The sequence below is a fragment of the Thermobia domestica genome, chromosome 1 (genome assembly GCF_964235325.1).
Source record: "Thermobia domestica chromosome 1, izTheDome1.hap1.1, whole genome shotgun sequence".
NCBI classification, from domain to species: Eukaryota; Metazoa; Arthropoda; class Insecta; order Zygentoma; family Lepismatidae; genus Thermobia; species Thermobia domestica.
Window position 1 is genome coordinate 75,267,779 of NC_137454.1, and position 17,649 is coordinate 75,285,427.

General features: G+C 37.8%; 1 protein-coding gene and 1 long non-coding RNA gene across 2 annotated transcripts in view; one reads left to right on the forward strand and one right to left on the reverse strand.

Annotated features, from left to right (window-relative positions):
* The window catches only part of LOC145686310 (uncharacterized), a 29,685-nt gene extending 19,782 nt beyond the window's left edge, over positions 1–9,903 (forward strand). The window contains exon 2 of the mRNA XM_081759465.1: positions 7,853–9,903. Coding sequence (XP_081615591.1) covers positions 7,853–9,694 — 1,842 coding nt within the window. The 3' untranslated portion in view covers positions 9,695–9,903. The remainder of the gene's footprint in view (positions 1–7,852) is intronic.
* Positions 1–17,649, reverse strand: part of LOC145686313 (uncharacterized) — a 150,921-nt gene that overhangs the window by 20,942 nt on the left and 112,330 nt on the right. The window lies entirely within an intron of this gene.

Below are 17,649 nucleotides of genomic sequence, written 5' to 3' on the forward strand. Positions count from 1 at the left end.
AGCAAGGTCGTGGATGGTTTGACGTCGATCCAGAGGTGAACGCTCTACCACTGAGCCTTGAGAGACATGGATCGTAAACCTACCATATTTTCTTCATCAGAATACGGCATACCTTAGATCTCCGCCCCCCCCCAAACTTTCCAACACAATCCAACGAACTGTAGCTCTGGTTATGAACAACAGTATAATAGGCCGCGGTGGCTCAGTGGTAAAGCGTTCACCTCAGAAGCATTGGATGAATCTTGGTTCGATCCCAGCTCGCACCAAGTGAGCTTTCTGGTAGACAAACACCGTGTGCGTGGGTTTTCTCGGGGTTCTCTCGTTTCCTCCACTTTCTTTATTCCACCATTTCATTCATTATTTCATCACCATCACTAGCCTAGTCGGCATAACCGTCTGACGTAAAACTAAAAGATTTCATTTTATTTTTTTCAACAATATAATAGGCGAAAGTTCCCTAAGCTGCAGCTACTTTTCTCTCTTCGGTCCCTGCAATTAATTGTACGGACTGAAGATGTTTACAATCTAACTACAAAAAAATCGCCTTAAACACTTAAGATGATGTTTTATAAAAATGCTCTACAGGAAAGCAATATGCAAATTATCTCGTTTTATTTAAACAGTGATACAATCTACCTTCAATATTCTTCGTGCGTTTAGCAATATTTAGTTATATGGCTGTATTTGTCAAAATTACATTTGTCAGTTTAATCTAATGAAAAGTTTATTTTTCTCCTTGTTTCATGTGTAACTGTCAGGACTAGATTTATATATTTCTAAGCCCTAGACCAAAGCGCAATTCCGTGCCCCTAGCCTCTCAAAAAAAGATTACTTATAATTCTTGTTAACTTATCTAATGTCTTGCTGGAGAAAAGTCACTGATATTCCCTGCGCTTGTAGATGTAGAAACACTCAAAGCCATCTTACGTTTGTTTGTATTTTTGAGGTTGGAGAATGTCCAAGCAGGTGTAATGGAACAAGTAGGATTGGAAATTTCGCTCGCTATTAAATCGGACAGGTGTGATAACTTGCTCGAAAGTGTTACATGCTACAGCTTATTGTTCATTCACTAATTACAGGATTCCCAGCCAATGTCAGAATATTTGATTTTTAACTTTTCGAATAAGCTGATATTGATAGCAGAAATGGGACGGAAGTAAAATACGGGACATTGTCCTGTCCCGACTAAATTTACGGGGACGCGAGACACTCGGACTCAAAATAGGGACTGTCCCGCTTTTTACGGAACGTATGGCAGGCTTAATGGATCATGGCTGGTATAGAAACAACAACGCTTCATATGACCAAATGGACCTGTACGCAGACCGGTTTCGTTCTAGACTAGATGTTGCGAGTAGTGCACATGTAAAACAGTAAAAGGAAAAAAAAGTTGTAGTGTTTCTCTGTTTCTTTATTCTTTTTGTATATAATAAAATGTGTTTGTAACTTAACCAGTTTTTATGAAACAGCGGGCATCTTTCTTGGTATTCAAATCTTATTATGTATAAATAATTATTTCATTATTGAAACGAATAGCTACTTCCCCGGGAGCCACCGACCGGCTTGTCTCCAAATTGCCCGCACTCCAGCGACATCTCTTTCCATCAGGGAGGGAGACAGTACAACTAGAGTCAATTATATTAGCCTAGCTGTAAACTATTAGACAATTAGCTGACTGACGGACAAGGCATCTTGTGTTAATAATAAGGATTAATAATACCTAAATATTTTTGCTTAGATGTTAATGCAACCTGCAACTCTTAAAAAAAGTTTTGATGAATGAATGGATTTTGAGTTTAGCGCCACTTTTCATAAGCCTGCCATACGTCCCGTAAGAAACGGGACAGTCCCAATTTCGGCCCGAGTGTCCCACGTCCCCATAAATTTAGTCGGGACAGGAAAATGTCCTGTATTTCAATTCCGTCCCATTTCTGCTATCAATATCAGCTTATTCGAAAAGTGAAAAATCAAAAATTCTGACATTAGCTGGGAACCCTGTAATTAGTGAATGAACAATAAGCTGTGGCATGTAACAGCTTTGAGCAAGTTATCACACCACAATGTCCGCCTTGAGAGCGAGCGAAATTTGCAATGCCACTTTTTCCATTGCTCTTGGTGGAAACTCCGACACTCTCCAAAATCAACAAACAAACGTAAGATGGCTTTGAGTGTTTCTACATCTACAAGCACAGGGGAGATGAGTGACTTTTTGTGCAGCAAGACATTAGTTAACAAGAATTATAATTTTTTTGAGAGGCTAGGGGGCACAGAATTGTGCTTTGGTGCAGGGCTTAGAAATACGTAAATCCGACTCTGACAATTACACACGGCATAAGGAGAAAAATCAGCTTTTCATCAGATTAAACTAACAAACGTAAGTTTGGCAAATACAATCACGTAAATAAAGATTGCTAAACGAGCAAAGAATATTGAAGGTAGATTGTATTACTAATTTAAATAATTTGCATATTATTTTCTTGTAAAGCATTTTTATAAGGCATCATCTTAAGTTTTTAAAGTGATTATTTTGCAGTTGGATTGTAAACATCTATTAAGAAAATGAAGTATTTTATTTTTACGTCTCACCGTTACGCCGCTAGGCTAAAGGAGACGATGATGATTAGAAATGAATGAAATGGTGGCACGAAGAAAGTGGGAGGAAACGAGAGAACCCTGAGAAAACCCACGCACACGGTGTTTGTCCACCACAAAGCTCACTTGTCGCGATCTGGGATCGAACCAAGAACCCCTTGCAGCAGAGGTGAACGCTCTATCACTGAGCGACCGCAGCCTATTATACTGTTGTTCATAATCAGAGCTACAGTACATTGGATTGTGTTGGAAAGTTCGGGAGGGGGGATCTAAGGTGTTCCGTATTCTCACGAAGAAAATATGGCAGGTTTACTTTGCAGCAGCGAGACTATATAAGACTTAAAGCTTAATATGGAATCCAAACTACATTGTCTCTTACTGGAAATCAAACCCGGACCTCCCACATCAACTTAAATCTTTTGAAATTTTCATATTAGCATTATTCACAGACTAAAGTTGTTTTATAAATAGGATTTTGTACTTTCCCCATGCCGTGAGCGTCGGTGGACCGCCGATGGGCAGCTAACGACATCTCGCCAAAAATTGGCAGTCCCGCGACGGTCCGTTTTGAAAATTATAGCACTAGCGGCCCACCAGTAGCAGAGATACGACGAAACGCCAGCGTTATTTGTTTACATTAAGATAATTCTAAGAAACACTTTATAAAAGTACTCTGGAGTGGGCGCGAGCCACCAACTTTCTGATTACTAGGCGCTTGTCTTAGCGACTTCGCCACAGAAAACTTGAAAACCGGAAGTCTTACCGAAGGTCTTTTTAATTTGGCCAATCAGAGTGCTCCTTTAAACGTGTGTATTCGACGATAAACATTTGGGATCAGATAAAATGCGTTTGTCATGTAATTTTATAACAAAAAAGACGCACGTTTATTTACTTTATTTCATAGTTCTCCCATATTGACTTTCTAATGATCAGTGACAGTTGCCATCTAAATTCATACAATTATACGCTCTCAGCTAAAGATTTTTCACTTCTTGATGTAGAGGCAGTGGTTACTCTTGACACCCGGAGCTCACTTTAGGAGCAATTCGTCAGAATATATATATATATATATATATATATATATATATATATATATATATATATATATATATATATATGTGTGTGTGTGTGTGTGTGTGTGTGTGTGTGTTATATAATAACAGCATGCGCATGACTGGCGATACTTCGCGTTGGTACCTTCGCCATTCTCAGCGACGAATCGAAGTAGCGCTGACCAAAATGAAGTCCTCGCTGCTACATGGTGGTAACTTCAACACCCCGACTCTAGATATCAGCTTCGACTCGACGAAACCCTGCCGCCAGTGGCACACTAGCGGCAATCCTTCGATACGTCCCTACATTGACGGTCGACATTTATCGGTAAGTGGGCCACTAAGTGTTGGCGATGTTTACGCCGTGGGTTTACTTCCCATGCTGACACGTACCCAGAATTGTTTGTTGGGAAGGGTCCAATATTACATGCCAGTACGCAGGGGCGGATCCAGGAACGACTTCTTGGGGGGGCGGTGGGTTGTCATACTACTACTTTTAAGCGCTCCAAACTTTGGGATGTTTATATATATATATATATATATATATATATATATATATATATATATATATATATATATATATATATATATATATATATATATATATATAAAATAAGAAAGTTTTCTCCTCTGGGGGGGGCGATCGCGCCGATCGCCCGCCCCTGGATCCGCCCCTGCCAGTACGTCTATGTAGTATTTGAAAGGGTATTATTCTGTACCCGATAAGTAATGGTAAAATACTTCTACTTATATTTTCGGAGAAAAACTCATAGAACTAGATTGTTTTTTATAAGAGAAAGAGTATAGATGAAGTGTAAAATCAAATTTTCATGTTACATCAATAATTTCCCTGTTAAACAAGTATAGTTCTATTAAGAAAGTATACAAATGTATGTTGAGTTAGGAAGTTTTGGGAGTCCCCTGGTCTCATGATTATGTCCGTTAGACTAAAGGAGATTAAAGTTTAATACTGAGATAATTCGTGGAATGAGAATGCAAGAGGAAACGGCAGAACCACGAGAAAACCCTTTGACACCACGGTGAAATGTTGTCCACCATAAACTCCCATTACCTGGGATAGAACCATAGACCACTTGCACCAAAAATATGCCCTCTATCACTAGGCTACTTACACGTAATAATAATAATAATAATAATAATAATAATAATAATAATAATAATAATAATAATAATAATAATAATTGCCAGGCTCCGAAGTTAACGTAGTTTCCGAAGCGCTAAGGAAAAATCCGCTTTGTTTTTCACCTTGAACTCGGGTTACAACGCATGATACAAAAACAGACTAATAAAAATGTGATTCATTTCTTGCCCAGCCAGGAACAAAGGATTCGAACGTAATTCACATCTTGGGGTTGTTTGGGAAATAAAGAAAAAAAACTGACATGGTATGAATGTGTACGTACTGTAATTATAAATTCCCCATGAACTCATATCGATATTACTCGTGTTAAGGAAACAAAAGCAGTACACATTTATAGCATGCGTGACTGAAGTAATTCTGCCACTTATCCAAACAGCACACAGTTTTACGGCTTCCTGTTTTGACGGAAAATGTCAGTTGCTGTAGTCGGCTTCTTACAACTACTCATGTCGCTGCGCATATAATGCACCACGTTAAGAAAAAAGAAGAACCGTTAGACCATAGCAAGCCAAGAAACTCCAAGGACAGGAAATTGTTGAGAAAAATTAAAATTATCATATGTTGCCTCCTATCTACGCAATCTACTGTGAAATACTAGTAAAACCATTTATGTAAAAAGAAAAAAAAAAAAGGATTGCTCGTTTTAAAGATCCGTTTTATCACGAGGAGAACTTATCTTTAGAGTAGACGCTAACGCTCTGGCTTTTGGTGCGAGCAGTCCCTGGTTCGATTTTCGGTGAGAATACTCGGCCGGAAAGGTGTTACGACTTCTTCAGGCCAGCCATCCTGAGTGAGTTTTTCCTGGTTCGCCTAATTCACATCAGGCTAATGTGGATATGGTACCTAACATATAGGTTCCAGATCGCTTCCTTCCTTTCCCTTTCCCCGGATAATGTGTTCGCCGAGCAGGGGCGTACGCAGGGGGGGTCCGGAACCCCCCCCGAAATTTCTACTTTTTTAAAATTTAGCCTAATTTTAGGGGCAATTTTAGGAATTTTAATATAAAATACCTTCATATTTAGTTTGCCTCCCCCCCGAAATAAATTCCTGGGTACGCTACTGTTGCCGAGGGATGTCATCTCTCATATGTGACGGGCTTAAAGGTCATAGATACCGATTATGTCCAGAAATATGTGCAGTAGAACGTCGATAATCCGAATGCAGCCTCTAGAAGCTAGTGACAGTACACTAATTCAATTTTCTTTGTGTGAAGTCAATGTTTTTTACAAAAGCTCATTCATATGAAATTGTTTGTCATACATATTTGTATTTTTATTTTCCCTTAGGCCTATACAAGTTAAGTTTTAAGTGTGAGTTACAAGAACACTGTAATTTAGTGTACGAGCAGGTTCTTCAGAAACATTAAATGTAGGTAGCCTTACGTACGGTATTATAATTACTGTATGTACTGTATAACCACTGTATCGATAAAAGAGCATACTGTACAGTATATTTGAGCCTAAATGGCATTTTCTCAGTCATTTTCGAAAATCCGAACTACCTGTGATCCCAATTAGTTCGGATTTTCTACTTCCTACTGTATAAATAAATAAATAAGAACTCATCTGTAGTCCCAGAGAAAGAATTTCAGGAAGGAATTTGAGGAAGAATTGAGATAAGAAATCCTAGGGCATAATATGGATTGATTGATTTGTGTTTACGGCCTTTGTCAGCGGCAAGAGTGTTAAGAACGACATGCAGTTTAAAAATGGTATCTAAACCATTGTCATATGATTCATGTTCTCCCATCAGAAATCGATTCTTGGATTTCGTCCATCGAAGGCATACGCAATAACTGCTGGGGGGAAAATTAAAAGGGAATAATACAACTGTAGTTGTACGATAGAACAGTATATTACATGTATGGTTGTGTGCACGCGATCTCAATTTTACCTATATTATTTTGTCAGTAAGGAAAGTATTACAGATAATCACTGAAAAATGTTTCGAGAACGATAAGTAGATATAAATTGAAGGGGAGACACTTTGCCTCACCAGAACCTCGGATGCAGTAGAAAATTAAAATTCATCTTCCCTTGAATAGTCCTCTTTTTACACCCATTAAAAGCATGCTGTAATAGATAAGCGTACAAGTAAAGCTTCAATAAGAAAACGAATAACCTTCTTTGTTCGCTGTAGTTCCCTAGTACATTTCTTTGGAGAGCTGTAGACCTTTTCAAAGAGATATATTAGCAGAGTATGATAATAAGCAAACTTTCGTTGTGTTGTTATTGTTACACACACACACACTAATGCCCAAGAAAATACGCCAGATAAATAACATCCTGAGTGTAGTAACCCACGACTCGATCGTTGAATGGCTGACATTTTAGCATTTAAAGAGAGAAGGATTTGACTTTGGTTCCTGGTAGGAACATTTCGGAAATGAAATGAAATGAAATCCTTAAGTTTAACGTACCACGTTTATGCCGGCTAGGCTAAAGAAGATGATGTGAAATGAATGAAATGATGGAATGAAGAAACTGGGAGGAAGTGGGAGAACCCCGAGAAAACCGACGCACAAAGCTCACTTGGTGCGAGCTGGGATCGAACCAAGGACCCCATGCACCAGAGGTGAACGCTCTACCATTGAGCCACCGCGGCCCTAGGAACATTTCGGATCCCACGTCGAACTGTAGATTCATGTCTGAAATAGCTTCGGTGCTGACAAGGCAATTTAACCCTCAATTAACCAACCAAGTATACCTTAGGACCCTCTGAAAAGCAAGCGAATGCTTGTTACTTCCATAGTGTGGGAACTACCCATGAGCTACAATCTTGAATTAGTTTATAATGAATTGTATAGTTTAAATGTTTGCTTCTTAATCATGTCCTGGTTTAGATACACAGTCTACTTTTTAATGAGAACTTAATAATACAAAGGTTATTTTGTAGACGTAGTGATGCATCATCGTTGTTTATTTTTTATTTAGTTTCTTCTCTTACTAATATTTCGATGTTATTTAATACTCTTACTATTGTTTCTGTAAACAATTTTGTGTTACTTCAGAATATTAAGTATCCTTTTGTTTTCTTATCTTTACAGGCTCGTGTAATCTTCTTGGCCATTCTCCTTTCGCGTTGTTTCGCAGAGCGGGGAGAGATACTGTTGGCACAAGAAGTTCGTTACCCAGGTGATCCTCGAATAGGTGTTTCAAGACCTGGAGATGGCTACTACATTCCTAGCGAGTACCCCTCGAGTCATCAACAAAGCTCTGAAATTTATGACGAGTACGACCTCTATGATGACGAATATGATCAAGATGAAGAAGAAGAACTGGAACATCTCCTTCTTGAGAAGGAACATTTGTTGCGAAACCATATAAACACACCATTTAAACCTCCGAGTGCTTTGGCCAATAGACAGTCACCTAATCTACATAGCCAAGTTCTTCAAACACCGACAGTTAATACAGGTAAAAGACCTCCAGCTATACCCTTGAACGTAGGACCAAATGTTGCTAACGCGAAATTCGCTCCTAAAAGTGTGTATGGACAGCCAAATCCATACGCGATGAATAATAATAATAGACAAAATCAAGAAGCCCTTGCACGACAAAATCAAGAAACCCTTGCACGACAGAATCAAGTAGCTCTTGCACGACAAAATCAAGAAGCTCTTGCACGACAAAATCAAGAAGCCCTTGTACGACAAAATCAAGAAGCTCTTGCACGACAAAATCAAGAAACCCTTGCACGACAGAATCAAGTAGCTCTTGCACGACAAAATCAAGAAGCCCTTGCACGACAAAATCAAGAAGCCCTTGCACGACAAAATCCATCACCACCTGTCTCAAAGCCACAAAACTCTCGACCACCACCGTTTTCTAGTGAATTTCGTCCTCCAAGTGGGGTTGTGTCTAATCCAAATCCTGCTCGAACATTCCCCAATAAATTTGTTCCTCCAAATGGAAATATACCCAATCAGAACCCTGTTCAAACACTTCCTAATAAATTCGTTCCTCCAAATGGAAATGTACAAAATCCAATCCTCGCTCAAACGCTTCCCAATAAATTCAATCCACAAAATGGAAATGTGGCTAATCAAAATCCCGTGCAAGCATTTCCCAATAAATTTATTCCAGCAAATGGAAATATACCTAATCAAAACCCTGCTCAAACATTTCCCAACAAATTTATCTCTCAAACTGGAAATATCCCTAGTCAAAATCCCGCTCAATACATTCCACACACTGCAAATATCCCTAGTCAAAATCCCGCTCAGTACATTCCTCAAACTGCAAATGTGCCTACTATTCCTCAAGCAAAAGTGGAAAATTCGGGCACTTTGAACCCGGCGAGGAACGCACAAAGAAATGTACCGAATCGACCAATTCCTGCAACTCTTAACAATAGACGGGAAAATATTCCAGTTCCTCAAAGCAGGCTAAATTCACCGCCAACAGTCACAAATAGACAACCGGTAATTAACAGACAAAATGCACCACCCTCGGCACGAGTTAATGGTGCCGGTGTACTCGTAAATTCAAATAGAGCAAACCCTGCGTTACAACCAGCGTCAAGAGCGTCCCTTCAGCCAAATGTTCGACAAAATCAAGCGCCTAAAAGACCTACATACGCGCAACCTTCTCCTGTAGCCCCAAATCAAAGTTCTTACTCTAGACCCCCCAATCCAATAAGTGAGAGAAGGGGTTACCCTAATCCTGCAGTTATTCCACCACAGAGAAGACCAACTGTTTCAAATCCTAGAAGTTACTCTGAAGAGAACATAGACGAAATTCCGATTTTCCCAGCAGTACCACGTCGATCACCATATGAAGTACAAGTTCCTATCGCCGCAGCATCGCCTTATAGTAATCCTAGGTATCCTTCGAGAGGGTCGCCTTATGGAAGTTCATACGAGCGTCCGCAGGGATATTACCAATAGTTTTGTAAAGAAAAAGTCACATAAGTTGTACATAGTTCATTTATCGTAGATGTTAATAAGTGTGTTGTCTATATTAAAAGAGATAATATACCTCATCGTTTCATATGATCGTTGCTGTCATCATCATATACCTCAATCATGTTATGTTATTTGTGATACTTATCATTACGTTCTAAATGTATATATTTGTAATAAAATGTTGAAAAATATGTTTAGTTCTAGTGTCATTGAGTATTCTTTATTTCAAATCTAAGTTTTAGTGATTATCATAAAACCAGAAACACAAAATGTTCTAAATATTTAGACACATCAGTAGCAGTTATTCATGTTGAGTTACAGCTTCGTATAACTACAGAATTTTGACAACCCTTGTTAAAAGTTTTATTATGACTTCAACTGGGCTCTAGAATAAAATCGTGACACGCTTTTGTTACCTATGTAAAAGCAACAAATAGAAAAAAGAGAAAAAAAACTTCAATTCAGAAAACGAATACGAAGTCTCTTGTAGTTTCATACATATTGTTATACTGATGCCAAAGATGACACGCATGTAATTTGAAAATTTGAACTACCACTGTACGTGACATTTTGTGCTTTATTCCTACACGTGACCTTCTTCATATTTCTAAATATCATTTATTATGCCGTATATTGTGACAATTACAATTATAATTACGTTTTTGTTTGCTTCTTTCTGCTTTATTTCGTTTAAATGGACAAAAATGAGTACGAAATTTGCATTTTGTACTTTGTGTTTTGCACACTCAGTGGCCTATGTAGAATTTCGTCAGGGGAGTTCAAGCACAAAATTTCATTTTCTTTCAGAACAAGCTTGAGTTTATATTTAGGATGGTCCTTATTTTTCAACTTGCAAGGTTTTTTGAGCCTCATCCACTAAAATGTTTCTACTGTATCTCAGGTCAAAGTAATCCATCAGAAAAAAATAATTCAATTATAGATTAAATGATCCCCAAGTGACCACAAGTTTTAAATGCATTTACAATATAAGAAATGAGCTAAATATTTTTCCCGTAATATCTTCCTAAAGGATGATTCAAGGTGATCTGGTACCCCTAGCAAACTCGGAAGTTAGCACATTTAAAAAGCATAGGAAAGTTTTCCATTAGTTTCTTCTTTGTTATTAAGGTTACAAACGTAAAAATTTGAACAAACCCAGAGGAGATACATATCTATGCCCTACTTATCTTAGGTTTTGAAAAACACAGTAATCAAGCTTCCGTCTTTAATTTTAAAAACTTGGCAACGCAGCTGTAAACCTCCCACTCAGAAATTTCCAGCTGGTGTCTGCTTTTGTTGAAATGTCTATTAACTCCTGTGTGAACCTCTCTGTCCGCGTCTAGCGGTCGTCTTTCTGTCTGCGCTTTGTATTGGGTCTCGGGTCGTGGTTGCTTGAAATGTGAACGTCGACGGATAATCACTTTGTGAGTGACAGCACGATGGATAGCCATAGCAATACAGATATCTGTGCCGCAAAAAGACAACGGAAAGCAAGATATTCTTGCCAACCAAGGAAAAGATATCGTATCGGCTTTTGGCTTCAGAAATATAAGAAAAGAGAAGAAAGAAGAGGAAGGAAGGAAGATTATTGTGTTTCACATTTCCGAGATTATTTCTTGAGTTTCTATACAGTGTTTGAATGTTGAATGACAAGAGGATAAATTGAACGGGTGTTAAATAGGTAGACAGATAGACGTAATATAGTATAGATAGTGTAGAAATGGTCATGTAGACAGACGACAAAGAACGAAAGTGCAGGAATTTTGTCTACATGCCATTTCACTTTATCATATTTTCCTCAAAAATTATTCATGTAAGTGTATTTCAATTTACTGCTGAAGAGAGGATTTGGACGTCGCTTCCAAAGAGTAATTTTGTCTTAGATTGATCCAACAATATTTTTTTCTATAATCTTTCCCAAAGATCACAAACTAACATCTCTACGTTATTTTGCGGAAATGGTGAACTGACGAGTGACAACTTCTCTTCCAGGATTTCGAAGAAAGAAAAAAGAGAGAGGGAGAGAGATGAAAAAAGGTTTTAGTTGTACCGCGGTTTATGAGTCACCTGATCGGAACAACTTGAGCGAGACAGAGAACTAAACTTGTCGCTCGACTCGGGCGGGAAGGAAAAAATATACCGGTGCTGGGAGTTCAGGCTCATTGTTGCCGTATTTTAAAAGTCAAAGACTGAAGCTTGATTACTGTGTTTTTTTTTTTTTTTCAAAATCAAAAATAAGTAGGGCATAGATATGTATCTCCTCTAGGTTTGTTCAAATTTTTACGTTTGTAACCTTAATAATAAGGAAGAAACTAATGAAAAACTTTCCTATGCTTTTTAGATGGGGTAACTTTCAAGGTTGCTAGGGATACCAGATCACCTTAAACACCGAAACTATCGTTATGTACGCCACTGAGCAAACATTGTGCTTTAAACTTACAAGTTAGTAAGATTGCAGACAAGAGGCAAAACCTCAACACAATGATATTGTTATTTGCTTGTTTCCCCTTTCTTAGCTGAATCAAATGCTACAAATTCCATACTTTCCCAGTGGAAACGCCTTTTCTAAAATATTGTGCAGATGTGTATTGTATTTACGAATGCAAACATTTGGACACTACAACGGATAGTGTTCTACATACAAAGGAAACAGTTTGAAATAATAATTGTAGAACATATAGGCGTAACTAGAGGAGCCCAGAGCTCCCGAGAACACCGTTGGCCCTCCCTAGAATACAGTTGGACCACAACCTAAAACTGTGGTCGTTAGAATATTTGAAAACCAGGAACACGGAGGGAAGTTGGGAAATTTTAAAACAGAGGACGAAGAATTTCACTCCCAACTACAAAGGCACTTTAAGTTAGTATAGGACTGTCTATAGCCTGTGCTGGCCAACTGGTATTTAAGAAATGTTATTACTATTTAGCATGCTAAAGTTATAACGTGCTGTTAGCCCACATGTAAATATATTTGTGTTGTTCAGAGATGAAACTAATATGTTCGCTTACGCATTTGTAATAGTTAATTGTGTGTAAAGCAATAATAGAGAAATAATGCGCTTTGTAATAAGAATATATTTTTCACGCACTCTTTTAATATCAATAAAACATAAGAAATATATAATTTTAAACAAATTGCTGATTAGTAAATTTTCGCTGTTGTATGTTACGTGAGTGTCAAGTTAAACCACATAAAATTTGTGTTTTAGAAAATAAGATATAAAAGAATAGAAATAAAAGAATGAATACCCGAACCAATCGTAAAGGAATCTCTGTCTCACCTGATACAGAAGGATAATAGAACTAAAGGAGAGAGAGGAAAGAATTTGAGGAGATGAGAATTAAAATCGGGGAAGACATGACTGCTATTAAGTTGGCAATCATAATACAACGACTGTGAGAGCGGGAATGAAGAAAGAGGGCTCAGAACGTAATGCAAAAGAAGAATAAACATTTATTCTGAAAAGTCTTTCCAATTATCTGAAGCAAGGAGCCAAAGATAGAAGATGTCATTTACTCGTAACCAGTACATTTTGATAACACGCAGAATATTTCAGGGGTTATTAAGTTAACTTTGTAACGTAATTCATACACACGTTTCAAATAACCTTGACACAGAAAAAAATACGTAATTTTACAGTGGCTTACTCACACGAAGAAAATTGTAGTAAATCATGTTAGAAAATACAAAAATGTGGAATACTGTGACGTCAAAGATAATTTACTGTTTCTCAAGAATCCGGAATTACTTTACTTTCCCCATATTTCATCATTTAAGAATCTTTTGTTGACTGAGTCATTGACGAATGGCTGCACACACAGTTCAAGCACTAGCTTTGATACATATTTTTTTCTCTTATAATTGTATGAGAATAAAATTCAAAATGATGTTCGTATGCTGGTTTTATAAGATTGACTCACATACGTGTCAAATCAGAATAATTCTTGAAGGAGAACTTCTGTCCATACACACTGGTATTACATGAAAATGAAACAATAAGAAATGTAGAGAGGACCTGCGAACCTTGCTTAACAAATTTTACAGGAGAGAAGATTATATCGATGGCGCTTATTAGTTTATACCTGTTATAAGGATATTTTATTCAAACATGTAGAGAATCATTGAGTTATTCGCTTATTATATTTCACTGGTTGCTTGACTTCAACGGTTATGGTATATTCTAAAGAAACATACGAAACCCATAAAGATTTCTTCTCCTGGGATCTTGAAATATGTACTTTCAAACACGAAAAAATAAAATCTCTATAATAAATTAATTGCCTAAATCACAAATAACTAGCTACTCCTTGGTTAGTTGAGTACAAAAGAAGAACCAACAATACAGATAAGTCGTCATGTTGCTGGAAGAAAATTTCAGGTTAGTTCCAAGTTACCGTCAACCCAGTAATAAGATTTTTCTAGCATTTTCCATAGTATAGATTTCATCTCGTAACTTACTTTTGATGAACTGATAAATGAATTATACATATAAAATATTTAACGGGTTCAATATCGAACTTATGAAGTCTCAAAGTAAATGCAAATAGACCGCAATAATGTTGACGTGACTTATATGTTACTATGGTGATCACATGTTTTTTTTTTATATATATATATATACATACGCTTTAAGCAAGGTGACCAGACGTCCCGTTTTAGCCGGGACAGTCCCTTTTTCCCAACCGTTGTTCCGTTTTTTTTCTGATTCTCGAACGGGACGCCTAAATGTCCCGTTTTTAAGTAAAAATGACCTAGGTGTCCCGTAATTATTATTCAAAATATAAATCGTCAATGGAAATTCTACTCTCTTCCGTACCAACACTCGTTGTCAAGGTTCAGCCGTGTCTAGAACATCTGAATTTTCAAATGGGAATTGAGTGTTCGTGGTTCATGTGGGAATTGAGTGGGAATTCTGAGTGTTCAACTAGTTAAAAGAATTGTTGGGTAGAACTTCCAATCGGGAACCATTATTTGTTGTGTGGTACACGTAAAGTTAGAAACGGTGTGTTATCACTCTTACTTGTGTATTTTGTAAATTGAGAACACTGCTGAGTCCCAAAATGCAATCTGGAAGTCAGATATCCCCCCCCCTCCTAGCCGATTCGTATGCGTCACGTTTTCGCAAGTGAAAATTCTGGTCACCTTGGCTTTAAGTGATAGGTGTAGTGTGAAATTTACAATGAACAAGAACAATCGATGCAACATTATTTATATTTCTATATTTTTGAGATGAACTAAAGTTGATAGGAAAAGATATAGATTAAGAATATGGGGACCACATTTAAAACATATAGAGTTAAATCTACTAATTCACAAAGAAGAAGTAACAACTAGGGAACTTATTTCTACATGCACCATATCTTTAAGTAAAGTGCTGAGATAGAAATCGCATAATTAACGCTAGCGCCATTACCGCTCAATCCACTGTAAGGAAAAGTAATTATACGCAATATAAATTCCCTAAAGTGCAGATTGACGAGTTATCAGCATCAGAAAATTGTATAAATATATGATATATTTTAAAGGAAAAATCGATACCTAGTTTTAGAAGAACGCTTATTATTATTAATTTTTTTGGTGCATCTATATTTCTTATGACCACTTTTTACAATATGGCTAAGCACAGTCATAATGGCTATAAACCTATATTCTCTGCAAATGGTGTCTTGCATCTAATCGGAAGGAGATTCGAACGCTGAGAATGAGTCGAAGATGTGTGGAACCGTCTGGCTAGCCACCTAATTTCCTACCCTTATCTCCCAGTAGTGTAGACTGCAAACTTCCTTTCCATAGTGAAATTTAAACGTTTTATTAATGATAGGAGGGCTATCACCAACATACCTAGCCAGCACTTGGCTTTCTCCAACTTCTTTTACCAATCATGACAGGAGACAGTAAACCAAGGCTCTCATTTGCCAGAAGCCAAATTTTATCTGGACAAGGCAACGTTCAGAGCTACATGCAGGCAAAGGGTGCTAAGAATCCCCAGAGTTATGAACTAGGTTGCCATTTAAAATTAACCATGGCCACGTACATGGGCGCCTGAAGGAAGCCGGGCCTCGCGGCTCACGAAAATGTATTAAATTTCTTAAACAAATAAAAAATATCAAACGCAATATAGCAACCAGGGAGACGGGCCCCCTAGAAAATTTTCTTCGGGATTCCATGGCTATATTAAATGAAAGATCTCCCGCTTTAGAATCAATATTCCAGGAGATGGAAGAAGGATCACAGAAGATCCACTGGGACATCGTCGGATTAAGAACGTATGAAATGAAATGAAATCTTTAAGTTTAACGTCCCACGGTTATGCCGGTTAGGCTAAAGGAGACGGTGATAAGGAAAAATGAGTGAAATAGTGGAATGAACAAAGTGGGAGGAAACGGGAGACCCCCGAGAAAACCCACGAGCACGGTGTTTGTCCACCACAAAGTCCACACGGCGCGAGCTGGGATTGAACCAGGGACCCCAAGCACTGAAAATATCGAAGAGATGCTGAATTAGATTAACTTTCCTGTAGCAAGTTATATTCAAGTGGTGAACCGGAAGTGAAAGAAATCGAAGATGAAGAGGAAACACAGGTATCCCTAATACTGTAAGTGGAAGACGTATACGCTGTAAGAAGCATGAAAACGGAATGTGTCGGGAAAGATGAGGTTACGTTAGATATAGTAATGGAAGCTGGTGAAGAAGCGAAAAAAATTCTAGTGCAGCTTTATATCAAATGCATACAAATCAATCGAGTTCCTTAGAAACGGAGAAATGCCATGATCATACTTCTATACAATAAAGAATTCAATGAAGAGATCCACTCAATTATAGACCAATTAATCTACTTCCAGCAATTTGCAAAATGTTAACGGAAACATTGACGCTCACGTTAGAAAAACAGTTAGACCTCTCTTAAACAAAAGAACAAACTGGAATTAAAGGCGGTTACAGCACAGTAGATTATTCAAATAATGAAGAAACTGATGTCAATTACCCTTAAAAGTTGCCACTCCGATAAACACTATCTTTACGCAGATACTTATGTGTCGGATGAGGAGGATTGCGTGCTACAGTGAAATTTAGAGATACGTTAGTGGTAGTGCGCTACCAGTAGGCCACCCCTACCGAATTGGTCTGAATGGAGTAGCCAGACGAAGAGTGTTATGGGAGAAGGCAGCAGCCAAGTTAGCGGAAATCATAGTGATTGGTACGGCAACTTGGACATTAGTCCCAGGCATTATCAGAGTGCTTTAATGGCTATGATACTGAGGGGTTGAAGACAACGGGAAACCACCACTCTATTTTTCCCTAGTTTGCTGACAACAGAAAGAGAACATATGTATAATGATCTTTCGCAAATCAAATATAGCTCCGGAGGTAAAATATCCACCATTCGGACCTCCCGGAGGGAGATGTTTTGAGAAGAACTATTGGACGAGAAAGTAACAATGTGAAGAAGATAGATAGAGAACGAAAGACATGCAAGAGGAAAAGGTCTAAACTAGGGAAAGGTCTAAACTAGGTCATCAAACTAGGGAAAAATAGAGTGGTGGTTTCCCGTTGTCTTCAACCCCTCAGTACCATAATAATAATTTGAAAATATAATTTGTTTATGATAAGAGTTACGATGTTAAGACTTAAATTAAAAATGAAGGATCTAGTGGTGATATAGGCGCACGCGCCGACAACTTGTAGAAGAACAATCGGAGAAGTAGAGGAAAATCATGAGAAAATAGAAGAAATTGTAGAGAGGGAAAAGAGGGGTGCATGCGTATTTGTAATGGAATATATCAATTCAGTTGTAGGAGAAAGTCTGGAAGGTAGTTTCGTAGTCAAATATCGTTTAGGCGAAAGAAATGAAAGAGGAGGAGACTGCTCAATTTCTTTAGACAAAATTCATTAGCAATTGGGAACATTTGGTTCAATCAACACAAGAGAAGACAAT